The sequence below is a fragment of the Ruditapes philippinarum genome, unplaced genomic scaffold, assembly GCF_026571515.1.
Source record: "Ruditapes philippinarum isolate M1 unplaced genomic scaffold, ASM2657151v2 ctg266_1_1_1_1, whole genome shotgun sequence".
Classification (NCBI taxonomy): Eukaryota; Metazoa; Mollusca; class Bivalvia; order Venerida; family Veneridae; genus Ruditapes; species Ruditapes philippinarum.
The window spans coordinates 38,566-57,340 of record NW_026855381.1 but is presented as its reverse complement, the minus strand read 5'-3'; the positions used below and the strand labels follow the sequence as shown (position 1 = coordinate 57,340).

General features: G+C 32.7%; 1 protein-coding gene across 1 annotated transcript in view; it reads left to right on the top strand.

The window, feature by feature from the left end:
• LOC132743132 (post-GPI attachment to proteins factor 6-like) overlaps positions 1-18,775 on the top strand; it is a 36,434-nt gene that overhangs the window by 2,053 nt on the left and 15,606 nt on the right. Inside the window, exons 2-7 of the mRNA XM_060731661.1 lie at positions 224-389; positions 5,503-5,713; positions 6,972-7,102; positions 9,519-9,787; positions 11,812-12,059; positions 12,439-12,659. Coding sequence (XP_060587644.1) covers positions 224-389; positions 5,503-5,713; positions 6,972-7,102; positions 9,519-9,787; positions 11,812-12,059; positions 12,439-12,659 — 1,246 coding nt within the window. The remainder of the gene's footprint in view (positions 1-223; positions 390-5,502; positions 5,714-6,971; positions 7,103-9,518; positions 9,788-11,811; positions 12,060-12,438; positions 12,660-18,775) is intronic.

Genomic DNA, 18,775 nt, shown 5'->3' with positions numbered 1-18,775 from the left:
TGTTTTTTGGTGTGTTTTTTTTTTTTTTTTTTTTGGGGGGGGGGGTGTCTGAAAATACTAATGAGTTAAATTATAACAAATGGTGTACATAAACTTAATTATCATAATTTCTATAGTCGATATACACTGATGTAATCTTTAACATTAATAAATCCAGTAGCCGACACTGAAAATCAGTGCTAAAAAAAATCTGAAAAAAAATAATATATTCATGACATTTCAGGTTTTGGAAGTCAAGAGTTGACTGATTGGTCAGCGTTGTATGATTACAAGGATTTTGGCAGCTCTTCTCCATTCTTCCATGTCGTACCCGAACTTGCTACAGAATCTACGTGGGGTTATCAAGTCAGTAAATACCCAGCTGATTGTGAAGATCAAAATGTTACAATGTAAGTTATAAAAGCAATGCAAAAAGTTAAACATTAAGACAGTTGAAAACAAATTGCTGTTCCTAGTACAAATTATTTAGGAAAAATAATGTTTAGTACCGTAAGTATTCAACATGTCTGAGCTTGATGAATATAAAACTTGAATAAAATACATGGGTTTCACAATATCAAAGACATTTGAGACATGTTTGGAATATTGATAAAAAGTAATAACTCCTAAAATAAAACTATATGATGTTAAGCTCACCTGAGCTTGAACAGGGTGTGCATTTAGGATCGTTGCATGTCCGTCGTTCGTCCAAATTTGTTCATTACACTCTAGCGGTCACATTTTTGCCTCAATCATCATCAAACTTTGTCAGGATGCTTGTCTAGGTAATTGATCAGATGAAAAATTAGGTCATAGGAGCTAAAAATAGAAAAATCTTGTTCGCACTCTAGTTGCTACAGTAACTGTTTTGATCCAAATATCCTGGAAATTCGTCTGAAAGTTTGTTTTGATGATTTCTAGATGAAGTTCTAATAAGTGTCATCTGGGGTCAAAAACTAGGTCACAACACCCAAATATGGAAAATTCTTGGTAACACTCTAGTGGTTACATTTTTGACTCAATCATCATCAAACTTGGTCAGGATGCTTGTCTAAGTAATTGCTTGGATGAGTTCAAACATGGGTCATCTCAAAAAGTCAAACAAACAAAAGAGGAGAAAAGTAATTAATCAGGGCTGGGAATCAAAACTGCGTTGTATCCTACAAAATGTAAACAAACGCCGCCATCTTGGGACGAAAAATGTATGTTTTTGTTTATAACTCTTTTTGTTGGAAATGATTGAAAACCAGATATATGTATTAACACGCTACACTATTTTCCGCTTCGTTCGGTATATGTTGCTTGCACAACTATTTTGTAAAACAAAAGTTATAGCGAACTTGCAACTCGAAGCGGAGCAGAATTTTTATGAAAATGTGTGGATACGACGCAGTTCATATTGCATTATCTATCGTTTTTTCCTTCAAATTAATTATATATTTGTTTCAGAGTTCACCATAAACTTCAAAGCATAATTTTGCATCATTTACTAAAATTTCATTAAAAAGAGATGTTTATTTTCCAAGATAATAATGGTTTTTACGAAATGATACGACGCAGTTGAAAATAAAATATGATACGACGCAGTTGTATTTTCATTGCAGTCTGCATATTGGATAAACTATTTAAATTATGTGCTAGGCATGCTAATAACGTCCAACAACATTTCTTGTTTACAACTTAAGTCAAAAGCAGAGGTCACTCAATGGTTCCATAAAAATGGAAATGTAATACAATTCTATTAGGTCGCATTTTAGTACCTATCATAAGCATCTACAAATTCCGAAAAGCTGTATCAAATGCAATATACATTGAAACACGTGATCGCACACCCATATGACAACATGTTCCAGTTTTGCCTTAGTGTGCTTCTAAAATTGTTGCCGTGAGTTTGAAATTGGAGTGATTACCATTTTTGATACAAAATTCAATATTCCAGTGTACCTCTCCTGGACCCTGTATTAATCAGGAATGACCTTTTTTAAGAAAAAAGAGAAAGAATTACAATTTTTGAAAAGGTCTCTTGCTATCGGAAGAGAGCTATGCGCAAATTGCATGCCTACCTTTGTTACTTGTAATTAGCAATAATTTCCGTCAATTCCGTTATTACTTATGTCTTTTACGTGCCGATTTTATTGTATTCATTTTCTTAATAATCGGTGAGAACAGATGAGCTTTATTATTTGAAACTGAACATTTAATTTTTTAAAATCATATTATAAATGGTTAGGCTACAATATATTTTTGCAAGTAGGTTATGCGTTCAGTTTAGTCATTTTATGTTCAGCGCCGCGGAACTTTGCCGCTGATTTTGTCGTATTGCATTTCTTTATCGCCGATAAGGAAAGGTCTACGGAATGTATTTTCTATATTTGCACTTAAATATTATTTTTCTCCATTAAAAAACTTTAAATTTTCAAAATCGAGTTACATATGATACAACTACAAATCATTTTGTAAAGAAGGTGTCCGTTTTGCAAAGGTATTTTACGCTGTGCACCGATAAATTTGATACAGATATAGGCAGACATGATCTTTCAACAGTATTGAAGAAGTTTTCACAATATTGAACAGAAAATTTATGTCAGATTATCGCATCGAATTTTCAACAGGCTAGAGACATGGCATTTTAACATACCTTCATACTAAAGTGTGACTTTTATTTGATAATGAATTGCCTGAAAACTTACACAAAAGTTTTTAGAAAATGACTTCACAGAGGATTACCCCCTGTTTACATTGAAAATTTCTCTGCTAGTCATACCGAAATAAGAAATGTAAATGTTATTCTCTTTATAATTAATTAAAATATTTATAATCTTAAAACTTCATGCCAGAAGTTAATAAAAAGCTGCTTAGATGTACAGCTGACGTTAACAAATTTTGTTGAAAAAACAAATCAGACAGGTGTGTCCGACCGAGGCCGAGCTGTTTATGTTTACCGAATTCAAATCACTTGAACTGAACTGCTATGAATTCGAAAACCACCAGGGACTTTTTATTCTTTCGTGTGGAAAACCTATCAAGCTAGTTTAAAAATGTCGATCGGTTCTCTGCAGGTGCAACATTTTGCCTGAAATAATGCACAAAGGCGCACCTGAGGTCCTCGCCCCTAGTAAAGCTTATGTGTAGAGTGAAAGTTTGAAAACAAACCACAAAAAAGCAGTCATTACCAAAAACATGCAGAACCACAGTTAACTTAGAGCGTAGCTAGCCAAAATGAATTCAAGTTAATAGATTTCTACAATATTTTTGCGAAAAAAATTAGGGATAATATTGAACATACAGGAAAATATAAGAAATTATTTCAGATATTATGATCAATTAGGTAACATGTTCATATTTAACTAAAAAGTAGCTTCCGCAATGTAAACTTTCAAATTAAATGTTATATTGGACATGACACAATGTATTCTAAATAATCACAAGAAAAGCATTGATGCAAAGCATCAAAGGGCGTCCAAGCAAGAAATGCAGCAAGTGAAGATGAACTAGTAGACATATGATGACAAGATATTCTTATAAACTACCAGAATTGTATATCACTTATGAATCAGCGGACGAAAGACATTGTTCATTATGAACTTTGATTGGCATGCTAGAGATTAGAATATTACTTGTTATTTCTTTATGATTGTGGTTATTAATAGCAACGGATATACATGTATACAGTCATTTATAATCGATATGTGTAACGCATGATCAACATGTACCAAACTTGTGTAATTGTCCCTTATTATGTTATCGCTATTAGCGAAGACCCCCTCTTAAGGTATCTGTTCACACTTAGTAAAAATATGACACTGGTTATATTACCATGTTGATCATGTTGAGCATAATTGTTTATTATACAATAATTGTAATATCTATTAATTTTAATAAAAAAATACAGATTTTATGAATATTGTTTTCTTTTCTTTTTTGTGTTTTATGTGCTATTTTAATACTGAGTTTTTATGTTTACTACTCTTTTTTTTATTAAAATTGTAAAATAAATTTTAAGAATTCAATTGTCATATTGACCGACGATTATAAGTCAAAACTTAACTGGAAAAAGTCAGTAAATTATGGTTAATCTTTCAATATATAATATTGTTTATTCTTAAACCATGTACATGTACATTTGTATTTTTCTTTATCATTTTTTAAATTATCAATCAATTGAATAATTCATAAAATCTAATTTGTAACTTTGAATAATTCCTCGGCATCTTTACTAAACACGGATAACAAATTAAATAAAATGTTTCAAAGTTGATAATGTCATATTAATACCATAAAAATGTACCTTTTTCTCAATTATTGTACATATTTATTGTTTTTATCTCATATAGATAAAATGAAACATGCTATTGTTGTTGTTTTTGGTTGTTTTTTTTTCGAATTGTAACGCTATCTCACATCTATTCCAAAACCGGGAGAGACCGGACAATAAACGTGTGGTACTAGTAAATCCCGGTCAAAATAGACCGGGAGAGACCGGGAATTACCGATAGGAGTGATAAATAGATATATCTATAAATAGATTTTCGGAATATTTAGGTCATCAACTGATCATTCTAGGATACATGTACAACAATAACATACCATGATAAGCCAATGTGTACTACAAAATGATAAATAAAAAACCCCGAAGAGCGCGATTTATTGACGGAAAAGGTTATTTCATTTGAAAATGTTTGCATTGCGAAATCTAGTAACATATCGCGACATTTAATTTATAATCAAGCACCCTCATACCGATCGGAATGATCGGCTTTTATTATTACCGACTAAAAGGCTCGAGAAGTTGCTGTCGCCCTTTCACAAAATCTGATTTCATTCCATAAGAGGCGCCGCGCTTCTGCGCGGACGCCAAAAAGCAACAGAACATTGCTATACACCGCAAATGATCTGGGTTTTTTTTATCTAGCGCAAGTGATTATTCCATAAAATAGAAATATATTGCCAAAATTATCCCTGTTGAAAAGACTGCCAAAATTACAACTGCGTCGTATCATATTTTATTTTCAACTGCGTCGTATCATTTCGTTAAAATCATTATTTTCTTAGAAAATAAACATCTCTTTTTAATGAAATTTTAGAAAATGATGCAAAATAATATTTCGAAGTTTATGGTGAACTCTAAAAGAAATATATAATTGATTTGAAGGAAAAACGATAGATTAAGCAATATGAACTGCGTCGTATCCACACATTTTCATAAAAATTCTGCTCCGCTTCGAGTTGCAAGTTTGCTATACATTTTTCGTTCCAAGATGGCGGCGTTTGTTTACATTTTGTGGGATACGACGCAGTTTTGATTCCTAGCCCTGAGTTAAAGAATGGAAAAGTTTATTAGTAAAGAACATAATGTTTGTCTAGTGTAGGTAGGTGCATAGGTGCATAATGTAAGTAATATCTTCCAGATTAGATAATAAATAAACAACTTTGATTAATATCTCATCTAGAGTCAGACATTTTAATGTGTGTTTCAGATTATCTGCTTCCATGGAAACTGATTTATGTTATCTTATATTACAGTGTGATACAACATGGAAGTCTACCAGTGATTAACCCACTTGGTGAAAAATTTCCCGACAACTTTTATGTAGTTAGAAGTCCAGCTTCAAGGGCAATATTTTCTCTTATCTCAAATAATGTGACACTAGAATCTACTGTGAGTAAACCTAAACAAGGACCATGGTACAGTGTAGCATACCTACCTCCACCTGATAAAGATATAAGACCTAGTGTAAGTTATAGACAATTTTATTTTATATTCAACACTATTTACAGGTACTATTTTATAAGAAACATGCAAAATTTACAGTTATCCTAATTATGTTAAATAAACATATTGAGAGAGAGAGCTGACATCCTAGAGGTAAATTATTTATCTAACAAATAGGATTCATGTCTTAACCCACTTTTTAGCTTGACTATTCGCAGAATAATCAAGCTCATGCAGTCACCCATTTGTCGGCATCGGTGTCCCTGTGGTTAAGTTTTTGCGTGTAAGCTGGTATCTCCATAACTACTGAAGGGAATGGATTGAAACTTCACACACTTGTTCTCTGTGATTATCTAACATGATTGGCACAAGTCCCATAACTCTGATTTTTTAGTTTAAACATATTTTATTCATCAATTTTTACAAGCATGTAACATTTTTACATCACAATATATATGGATTGGAAAACAAGCATAACACTTATATTAATTCCTTTCCATGATGGAGTTTCGTCTTTGTTATTTCACTTTATATGATCAGTGCATGTTTTTAAGTTCAAAATTGATCTAAATTAATAATTTTTCGGAAGGTTTTTTTTCTTCATAATTATGCACCTTTTTCGGCTTAGAATTTCTAGGTAGAGTTTTTGCTTGTAAGCTGGTATCTCCATAACTACTGAAGGGTTTATGCCTTTTTTGGGACAATTTTATGCATTCAATAATTTCATAATAATAAAGCAGTGATTAACTCGATAAAACATCTTAATAACAAGCCTTTGTACCTTTTCGGACAATTTTATGTATTCATATAGGTAAGCATTATTATACTCAATGAAACACACTAGTCTTGTGACAACTTTTCGAATAGTAGACCGTTACTGTCCTCCGATAGTTCTTTTTTACTTGATTGTGTGTCTGCTAGAAAATAAATGTTCGGACTATCACTTTAATAACTTTATTTATTAAACCATAAAATTGTGGAGGAGGGTAATTGATATACAAAATACACTCAAGGTTTAAATATAACAAACAATAAAGAATAAAGCCAGGGAAAAAAAGTTAATTGCATAGTACAAAATGGCACTGTATTATATTTAGGACAAATTATTCTGCTGTTGTATTAAGTACGATAATTTTGCTGTGATATTTAGAAAAAAGTAAAGCATTAAAACAAAATTATACTGCTGTTATGTGAAGGACAAACATTGCTGTTAGGGTAAGGACAAAAAATGTTGTTAAATTATCATAATGCATTAAAGATGCTATGATATATATTTCAGGATTTGTTTACAAAGTGTAAATACAAGATAAGAAACTGGTTTTCTACTAAGACACTTGACAATGTAGCTTCTGTTGATGTAAATGAAAAAACTGATGTCAGATTGCCAAAAAATGGGAAAAGAATTTTCAAGTAAGACAGGCATTTTATAAAATACGTGTTTCAACCATTTTTTTTGTCTGTGAATTAATATATATTTATTATCTTTATTATTTTAATATTTTCTTTATAGTTTTAAATCAGATTCTTAAATATTTCAGAAAAGCATCATTTATAGAAAGAGTTTCTTTGTAAGGTAACACTTTAGATACAAAGCATATACATTATATTCAGACATGTGATATAGGTTATATTTGGAAGCTTAATGAAATTTATTTACTTCAGTTATTGAACTTATTTCATACACTTTTTTTAGCTCACCAGAGCCGAAGGCTCAGGGTGAGCTATTAGTATCAAAGGGGGATAGTCTGTCGTCGTCTTCTTCTCTGAAACCGCTGGGCAGATTTACTTCAAATTTGGTCTGTAGCATCCTTGTGTCAGTCACACTTGAATTTGCTCATGTCATTTCAATTGGCCCCTTTTAGGGGTCAACAGAGCTAAAAATAGAAAAACCTTTAAACATCTTCTACTACAGAACTAATTGATGGATAATCACCAAACTTTGTCTGTAGCATTCTTGGGTAGTCTTTTATCAAATTTGCTCATATTAATTTGATTGGCCCCTTTTAGGGGTCTCTAGGGCTAAAAATAGAAAAACCTTTAAATGTCTTCTACTACAGAACTAATTGATGGATGATCACCAAACTTTGTCTGTAGCATTCTTGGGTAGTCTTTTATCAAAGGGGCGTCTGTGGCCGAGTGGTTAAGGTCGTTGACTTCAAACCACTTGCCCCTCACCTCTGTGGGTTCGAATCCCGACAGGGACTTTGGATTCTTTCATGTGAGGAAGCTATCCAGCTAGCTTACGGAACATCGGTGGTTCTACTCAGGTGCCCGTTCGTGCCTGACATAATGCACGGAAGGGCACCTGAGGTCTTCCTCCACCAGTAAAGCTGGAACGTCGCGATATGACCTATACTGTGTCGATGTGACGTAAAACCCAAAACAAAACAAAAAAAAACAACTTTTATCAAATTTGCTCATATTAATTTGATTGGCCCCTTTTAGGAGTCTCTAGGGCTAAAAATAGAAAAACCTTTAGACATCTTCTTCTACAGAACTTATGGATGGATGATCACCGAACTTTGTCTGTACCATTCTTGGGTAGTCTTTTATCAAATTTGCTCATTTTAATTTGATTGGCACCTTTTAGGGGCCGCTAAAGCTAAAATTAGAAATCCCTTTAAACATCTATATCTAGAGAGCTAATTGATGGATGATCATCAAATTTTGTCTGTAGCATTCTTTGGTAGTCTTTTATCAAATTTGTTCATATTAATTTGATTGGCCCCTTTTAGGGGTCTCTAGGGCTTAAAATAGAAAAACCTTTAAAAGTCTTCTTCTACAGAACTAATTGATGGATGATCACCAAACTTTGTCTGTAGCATTCTTGGGTAGTCTGATATCAAGTTTGCTCATATTAATGTGATTGGCCCCTTTTAGGGGCAGCTAAAGCTAAAAATAGAAATACCTTTAAACGTCTATTTCTACAGAACTAATTGATGGATGATCACCAAACTTTGTCTGTAGCATTCTTGGGTAGTCTTTTATCAAGATTGATCATATTAATTTGATTGGCCCCTTTTAGGGGTCTCTAGAGCTAAAAATAGAAAAACCTTTAAACATCTTCTACAGAACTAATTGAAGAATGATCACCAAATTTTGTCTGTAGCATTCTTGGGTAGTCTTTTATCAATTTTGATCATTTTGATTGGCCCCTTTTAGGGGACGCTAAAGCTAAAAATAGAAATACCTTTAAATGTCTATTCCTACAGAACAAATTGATGAAGGATCACCAAACTTTGTCTGTAGCATTCTTAGGTAGGCTTTTTATCAAGTTTGCTCATATTAATTTGATTGGCCCCTTTTAGGGGCCACCAAAGCCAAAAATAGAAAAACCTTTGAACATTTCCTACTGAAATAATTGATAGATGATCACCAAACTTTGTAGCATTATTAGGTAGTCTTTTATCAAGTTTGCTCATATTAACATGATTGGCACCATTTAAGCTAAAGCTTAAATGCCCCAGGTCATGGCATTTCTTCAAATTAATGTTTAAACATATTCTATGCTCAAATTAAATATCAGAAAATACTGACAATGGATAATTTCCAACTCTGAAAAGCAATCGTTTCTGGTGAGCGACTCGGGGCCATCATGGCCCTCTTGTTTTATTTAGATTCTTTGAATCATTGAATGTCAAATGGAATGTTTAAGAAAAATATATTGTTTTTTAGCATAGTTTCTCTCAACTTATAATTTTTTAAGTTTGTGTAACTAACCCAAAGGTTGCTTACAAATAATTATTTCATAAATACTGGCATCAAGTGATTGTATGATTGTAAATAATTTGATACTAAATAATTTTGTTTGTATTTTTTTCTCCAGATTTTATGTTCCTCTACAATCACATGAACTACTAGTTAATTTGAATGGCTGTAACTATGGAAACCAGTCAGGTTGTGCAGTGACCTTAAAAGTAAGAGGTCATGGCCTTCCTGGTCCAAAAGCTACAACTGTGTCAAAAATTTGTTCTGAAACAGAGACAGACTGTGTTCTTCAACTTTTCCAGCCAGAGGTGAATGCTTGGAATTATCTGGAGATACAGTCTACTGTTGATGAGACATTGACTGCTTCTATATCATTTGTACTGAAAGGTGTGTTTTGAATTTAAAGATTGGGTCTTAGTCTATTTTCTGGATAAAATGTAACCTTTAACAATCACCCTCTTGATGCGAGAATATCTGAACTTGTGATTCTTTAAAAATCACTGACTCAACATCACCCTGTCTTTCACTGCAAATCGTGTTTAATAAAGGGTATTGTTGCTGAATGATTTAATATTATATAAGGTATAAACCAGCTTATCTAAAGGTCAGTAGTTCTACTATTGGCTGTTGACCAGAGTTGCCCTCTAGATAACTTAATTATAATAGAGAAGTTAATCTGTTGAAAGCTGTCTCATAAACAGCTGAATAAGATGTTGCAACACATATCTGGAGTTACTACAATCATGTAGTTATTGACTTTTCTTGACAAACAATGAAGCAGAATATCTACAACACCTGGACAAACTGTGAATACTTTATGTTTTATATCTGCATCTTACAAAGAAACACAGCTAATTAAAAAAAATGAATGTTATTAAGGATTTTATTTTGGGAATTTTTGTACCAAGTTTGATGTCAACCTTGAATTACATTTGTCCAATACATCATATGTTTTAAATGTCAAATGACTTAAAAACCTGCGTATCTATTATATGACTTTTATTTATTGAAGTGAGTTGAAAGAGAAACACTTTCAAAGTTTCTATTCATTGACCACAAGGTTATGTCCTACTTTTCAAAACTTTTAAAAACATGTGACAGTAAGATATTGGATTATTCCCATCATTTTGCATAATTCATAAATCAAGTTGCATCATTTGTTCAAACACATGTAAGATGTCATTGGAGACAAAATATGAGTAACAATTGAATATAGTAAGCATCTGTTTGTATGAATTCATCAACGAGAGGTTGGAAATGTCAGCATATAACACACCTGCTACTTTGTTACATAAGATCTAGTTACATCCATGGCCAGAGTATAATATTAGTTTATCATTTTGCCATATTGTTAGAATTTTTTTATAGCTTTACTTAAAATAAAGTTGCAATTGCGATAATATTTCTCATACATTAATTTTTCCATTCCTTTGAATAATGTTAGTCTTTTAATTTGTTATATGATGGAGATTTTAAGATATGAGGATATCAGAAAATTGGGATTATTTCCTTTGGCCTTATATGAACTGATATTGGTGACCAACATACAAGTTCCTGCTATTTTGTCTAATCTTTTTTGTCTGTGATTTATCAGTATAATATAGCTCTAGGTTTTAATCTTTTTGTCATATTATGTTATGTTTTATTGAGGAAAGAAGGGGGAATATTTGCTGACTGCAAGAAATTTACCAGTTTGAATAAACTGTAGATGCAGATGTGTATAAAAAGGAAAGTCATTTTAAGGGCATGTAATTATAGGAGTAGGGTCATAGGGTTTGATATTTTTTTTAACTTCATATAATTGAGCCATTCCATGACAAAACCAACATAATGGGTTTGCGCCCAGCATGGAGCATGGATCCAGACCAGCTTGTGCATCCGCATAGTCTGATCAGGTCTAACAGTTTCTCTACTTGTTACAGGGTTTGTAAACGAACAGCATGGATCCTGATCAGACTGCACGGATGTTGGTTTTGTCATGATGTGGCTCATAAATTTATGCATAGAATTGCTTTAAATATTCTGATTTATTGTATGGAATTAAAGCATGTGGTTTTACTATTTTCAATTTGTCGCAATTTTCAACAGTTAGTGGCAATTGCTTGAGCAGTTAAAATGATTTGCAGCCATTACAAACCAAGATACATATGGACAATTTCTAAATAACCGGTCATTTAATCCTGTTCTTATTCAATCAATACTGAATTAAAGTTTATGAATTAATCACTTCCTGATATATCAGAATTGTATATAATGATAACATTACTGTTGTAACATTGAATTTAACTATGCCAGATTTGGATTGCATATCCCTTGTATAAGGATTTTGTATAAAAAGTTTAATAAGCTTTATAAAAGTGTTCATTATATTAACTTATTTATATAAACCCAGAATTTTTTGAATTTTTCAGAATGTACAATGGAGGAGAAATACTTACCTGATTCTACATGTCAGTTGTCTCCCTTATTAAGCCGGTTCTCGTATAATGTCAAGTTCAAGGACAAGTTTGCACTTGTGAATGGAACCAGGCTAAAAGATATAAGTTTATCTCTATCAGAAAACCAGTCACGGGGGATTCCATTCCAGTTACAGGATGGGCAGGATACTGGAGGCAGTCTGGTTCTCAATATGAAGCTTAAACAAATTACAACCATTGATGTAAGTAATAATAATGATAATAATAATAATGATTTTATTTAAAGAGGCAACACAGTTAGGCAAGCCCAGTCATCCCTATGAGCCTCTATACATTTAGTACTTAACTGGTATCAGAACCTTTTGTAACAAGTCAATGATAAAGATTTCAAACTTTTTCCTGTGTGTCTTAAGATTTACTTTTTTTAGAAAACTGGGGCTATCATACTTGTGTGAGTATCAGCATTAGAGTAGCATTTTGTAATGGTTTCAAAACTTTATTACTCATAATCCATAGAAGGTTTACAGTTTAGACTTTAAACTTGTGAATAGCTTTAACAGTCAAGCATTTACCATACCATGCATATTATTCATTGATTATTCTGTTGTTATTTTTTGTCAGCCCAAGGATCTGAATGTGAAGATTGCGGTTTGTCTCCATAGAGATGTTGTCCCGGTAAATGTAGATATTCTCCACTGTGAAAATGGTTACCATGGTAATGTTACGAGCTCAGCACCTGAAGGTCAAGGTTCTCTCAAGGTTGTGGTTCCTTATCCTCAAGCTGGCATATGGGTACTTGCTATGATGATGCAATGTTTTAAACCTCCAAAAGACACAAGCAGGTAAGAAATGTTGGTGTATAATCCGAACTTAAAAATGGTAATGACAATTTCAAAGATGTTTCTAAAAAATAAAATAAAAAAGAAAAGGTTTCTTATGTCATTTTTTTAGTTTATTTTATCTCAACAAAGTTAAGTTCAAAGGGAAACATTGTATATGAGTGTTAAAATTTTGTTGGTTGAAATTTTGGGCAGAAAATGTAAAATAGTTTTCGTTTGCTAATTTATAGGTTTAATTGTATCAGACTTATGCTTCTTCTTGTTGTTTTTTTAACACTTCTTTCCCTTCAATGTTCTAATTGAAATATTTTATATGATTTTTAGTAAAATGGTCTGAAATATCACATAAATAGTTCCATTTCTTATGACCTATATTATGACCTATGTTATGAGACAGTACTGACTATCAGACCTTCCAGTATGAGTGACATAAATTGCTAAGCTAATATTAAACTAATGAATTATTTAAAACTAGGAAGGCGATCTTGTCACGACCGTTAATTAAAGAAATTACATTTTGTATATGTGATGAGATAATGTGTCATGTCTCCACAATTAATCAGACACTATCTTAGATGTTTTTAGCTCACCTGTCACAAAGTGACAGGGTGAGCTTTTGTGATCGCTTTTCGTCCGGCGTCCGTCCGTCCGTAAACTTTTACTTTAAATGACATCTCCTCATAAACCACTAAGCCAATTTCATCCAAACTTCACAGGAATGTTCCTTTTGTGGTCACCTTTAAAAATTGTTCAAAGAATTTAATTCCATGCAGAACTCTGGTTGCCATGGCAACCGAAAGAAAAAACTTTAAATAATTTCTTTTAAAAAAAACGAAAGAGCTAGAGCTTAGTTATTTGACATGAAACATCTTCTAGTGAGTGTCTACCAAGTTTGTTCAAATAAAAGCCCTGGGGTCAAAATTGGCCCGCCCCAGGGGGTCATTGATTTTCCCTATATGCATATAGTAAAAACTTGAAAAATCTTCTTTTAAAGAACCCAAAGAGCTAGAGCTAAGATATTTAACATGAAACATCTTCTAATGAGTGTCTACAAAGTTTGTTCAAATAAAAGCCCTGGGGTCAAAATTGGCCCCGCCCCAGGGGGTCATTGATTTTCCCTATATGCATATAGTAAAACCTTAAAAAATCTTCTTTTAAAGAACTCAAAGAGCTAGAGCTAAGATATTTAGCATGAAACATGTTCTAATGAGTGTCTACCAAGTTTGTTCAAATAAAATCCCTGGGGTCAAAATTGGCCCCGCCCCGGGGGTCATTGATTTTCCTTATATGTGTATAGCAAAAACATAAAAATCTTCTTTGAAAAAACCCAAATAGCTAGAGTTTAGATATTAAGCATGAAACATCTTCTGGTAAGTGTCTACAAAGTTTGTTCAACTAAAATCCCTGGGGTCAAAACTGGCCATGCCCCAGGGGTGTCATTGTTTTTAACTATATGTGTATAGTAAAAACTTAAAAAATCTTCTTTTAAAAAACCCAATGAGCTAGAGCTTAAATGTTTTGCATGAAACATCTTTTTATATTTCCTTCTACCAAGTTTGTTCAAATAAAAGCCCTTGGGTAAAAATTGGCCCTGCCGGGGGGTGGGGTCAGGAGAGGGCAGAGGTCATTGTTTTTCATTATATGTGTGTAGAAAAAACTTAACATCAAGAAACATCTTCTAATGGGTGTCTTCCAAGTTTGTTCAAATAAAAGCCCTGGGGTTTAAACTGGCCCTGCTCCAGGGGCCTATATACAGGTGAGCGACCTCAGCGCCATCATGGCCCTCTTGTTTAACTTACCTCTTACTTTTCTAGAATTTATGATGTTACTTATTTGAATGGTATTTTAAAGGATAGTTGAGTTTTATTAAAAAACATTTGAACATATGTTAATGCTAAATGTTAATTGATTATTGTGTTATTTTATGAAAAATCATTCAATTTTAAGGTTAATTTTGTTCCTCAATGTTTTGAAGAAATGTCCTTCAGTTAGTCTCCTCTCTCGCTTCGCTTGACTACATTCACTCAAATTACAAGTAGAGATAAGAAATGCTATGCTAGCAATATAAAACAAGGACTTGTTTCTTATGCTTTGTATCTGACTGATTACTGACTGCTACTTTTTTACATGTGTATATTGAAAAATTTTCAATTATTGAAGGGAATTTCCAATTTAAAATAGATTACCAATATTAAAGAGTCTTCTTAATAAATTTACTTGGATGAGATTCTTTTAAGTAGCTCTGCAGTATTTTACCCAGTTCTTAAGGACGTTTTCGGGAGTTTTCATATAGACATATAGGCAAAATTAAAACTGTTCAATAGAATTTCTTTAAACTGGGTATGTTGTTAGAATATAATAACAGAAACATTTTAAGCGAAAAAAAAAATTGGGGTCACCGTTCTTGTTTTTGAGTTATCTGCCCCTGATTCAGACTTTTCTACTCATTTGAGGTCATTTCAAGGGAAGATAACTTATACATACTAATATGAATTCTTGTTTTTACTTCTGAATTATGTTTTTCTTTTTATTGTTGAGTACAATACATAATAACATGCAATTCCTTACATCGTTTCTGTTAATTTTTATTTTCAATGAAAATAATGGTACTTTAAATTCTTAAAAAAAAGGCCATTTTTTAAGAAAAAATGCACAGTTTAAAAGAAGAAGTTGGAATAAAAACTACCCACTCTTAATTTGTTCTTGAAATTTTGCATATCAACTAAAACGAAGGTAAGCTTCATAAAAATGATAAAAAAATTGTATTGTTTCCCTTCTTTGTAAATTATCTGCCCTTGAATTTATCAAAAAAATCCAATTCAAGGGCAGATAACTCAAAAACGCTGAAAATGTTTCTATTATCATATTCTAACAACATGCCAAGTTTAAAGAAATTCTATTGAACAGTTTAAATTTTGCCTTCATGTATATGTCTATATGAAAACTCCCGAAAATGTCTTTAAAGGGACTCCACTGAGATTTTTAAACATTACAGGGTTTGAAATAATTTTTCTAGATTAATGCTTTATTTGATGTAGGTCTTGACAATTAACTTGTGTGAAAAAATTCAGGTCATTTGCTCACTAATTTTCTCCCAAATAAATATTCTAATTGTGAGAAATGACCCAAAATTGAAAAGCCTTGCAATGCTTTTTTTGGAAGACAAAGATCTTGATGTTGCTCCACAGAGGTTACATTTATTGTAGAGAGTTTTAATTATTGAAGAAATGATACTGTTGTTGTAAAGTGATTATTTCTGTACAAAGTTCCATCAGTTCTTTCTTTATAGAATAAATGGATAGTATTCCGAGTCATTTACTTGCTTTGTTTTGAACATAACCATAAGTTGTGATATGCTTGGTGTTCCTAAACACTTTGTATACTATAGTGTATACACAGTGGAGAACCAAAGCGGGAATAAATGATATTTTTCTACATTATTGACTGTTACCTATACCACTTTGTGTGTGCATAAAATTCAGTACATGTATTACTTTTTGCTCTTTATGGGATATTTCTTGATTCAAATGTTATTGCTTCAAAAAAGTAGTTAAAATTTACACCGCTTTAATAACTTTAATTTCTCTGGAATGTCTGAAGTCATCCTACATGTATTTACGTGTGCCTTTTTCCTACACTTCATTGAAAACTGTGTTTTCTTGTGAACTTATATATAGTAAATCCCATCAGTAACTTATATAACTAAAAATGTATAATATAGTACTGTATTGTAATGTATCATATTGTATCATATTGTATCATTTTGTATCATTTTGTATTGTATCATATCATATCATTCAGCCTTCAACTTACACTGGCTGTCCTTAAACCTTAACCATTGAAACTACTTTCCTTGTACTATTTTCTGCCTAAATGGTGATGTTGATACAGTCTTTTATTTCAAGAATACCACTCCTAGTAATCTCAGCTTGAAAATAAATTGTTTTTCTTCCTTTTTATGATTTATGACATTGGTTTTAAACTGCACCCTGGATAATAAGTATTTATGATGCAGATTTTTCTGATTTTTACAATAATTTATTTTGGTTTTCTGTCTGTGATTCTAGGACTATAAATAACAATTATAGACTGAATTTTGTGGTAAGATATTTCTGTTTAACTCAAGTATATGAAGTAAAGAGTTTTTACTTTTTTAATGTTCAGAAAATTGCTGAATTTAAGTATTCAGAGAGATCTTTAAATTTGGACTTGGAATGCAAAACTTAATACTGTGTCAGTGTGACCTATACAATGTTAATTTGAGGTTATATGACCTTATAATACAGTGTCATTATTGCTTTATTTGACTTATGTGAAGGTGGCTTAATATGATCTACACAGTGTCAATTTGACTTTATACGCCATATGCAGTGTTAGTATGACATTATAAGACCTGTACAGTGTCCATGTGACATGATATGACCTGTACAGTATCAGTGTGACATTATATGACCTACACAGTGTCCATGTGACATTATATGACCTGTACAGTTTCAGTGTGACATTATATGACCTGTACAGTGTCCATGTGACATTATATGACCTGTACAGTGTCAGTGTGACATTATATGACCTACACAGTGTTCATGTGACATTATATGACCTGTACAGTTTCAGTGTGACATTATATGACCTGTACAGTGTCCATGTGACATTATATGACCTGTACAGTGTCAGTGTGACATTATATGACCTACACAGTGTTCATGTGACATGATATGACCTGTACAGTGTCAGTGTGACATTATATGACCTACACAGTGTTCATGTGACATTATATGACCTGTACAGTTTCAGTGTGACATTATATTACCTACACAGTGTCCATGTGACATGATATGACCTGTACAGTGTCAGTGTGACATTATATGACCTACACAGTGTCCATGTGACATTATATGACCTACACAGTTTCAGTGTGACATAATATGACCTGTATCATTATATGACCTGTACAGTTTTAGTGTGACATTATATGACCTGTACAGTTTCAATGTGACATTATATGACCTGTACAGTGTCCATGTGACATTATATGATCTGTACAGTTTCAGTGTGACGTGATATGACCTGTACAATGCCAGTGTGACATTATATGACCTGTACAGTGTCCATGTGACATTATATGACCTGTACAGTTTCAGTGTGACATTATATGACCTACACAGTGTCCATGTGACATTATATGACCTGTACAGTTTCAGTGTGACATTATATGACCTACACAGTGTCCATGTGACATTATATGACCTGTACAGTGTCAGTGTGACATTATATGACCTACACAGTGTCCATGTGACAATATATGACCTGTACAGTTTCAGTGTGACATAATATGACCTGTATCATTATATGACCTGTACAGTTTCAATGTGAAATTATATGACCTGTACAGTTTCAGTGTGACATTATATGACCTGTACAGTTTCAGTGTGACGTGATATGACCTGTACAGTGCCAGTGTGACATTATATGACATGTACAGTGTCAGTGTGACATTATATGACATGTACAGTTTCAGTGTGACATTATATGACCTGTACAGTGTCAGTGTGACATTATATGACCTGTACAGCATCAGTGTGACATTATATGAACTGTACAGTTTCAGTGTGACATTATATGACTGTGCAGTGACAGTGTGACATTATATGATGTTTACAGTGTCCATGTGACATTATATGACCTGTACAGCTTCAGTGTGACTTTATATGACCTGTACAGTTTCAGTGTGACATAATATGACCTGTACAGTGACAGTGTGACATTATATGACCTTTACAGTGTCCATGTGACATTATATGACCTGTACAGTTTCAGTGTGACATTATATGACCTGTACAGTTTCAGTGTGACATTATATGACCTGTACAGTGTCCATGTGACATTATATGACTGTACAGTGTCAGTGTGACATTATATGATCTGTTCAGTGTCAGTGTGACATTATATGACCTGTTCAGTGTCCATGTGACATTATATGACATGTACAGTTTCAGTGTGACATTATATGACCTGTACAGTGTCCATGTGACATTATATGACTGTACAGTTTCATTGTGACATTATTTGACCTGCTCAGTGTCAGTGTGACATTATATGACCTGTACAGTGTCCAT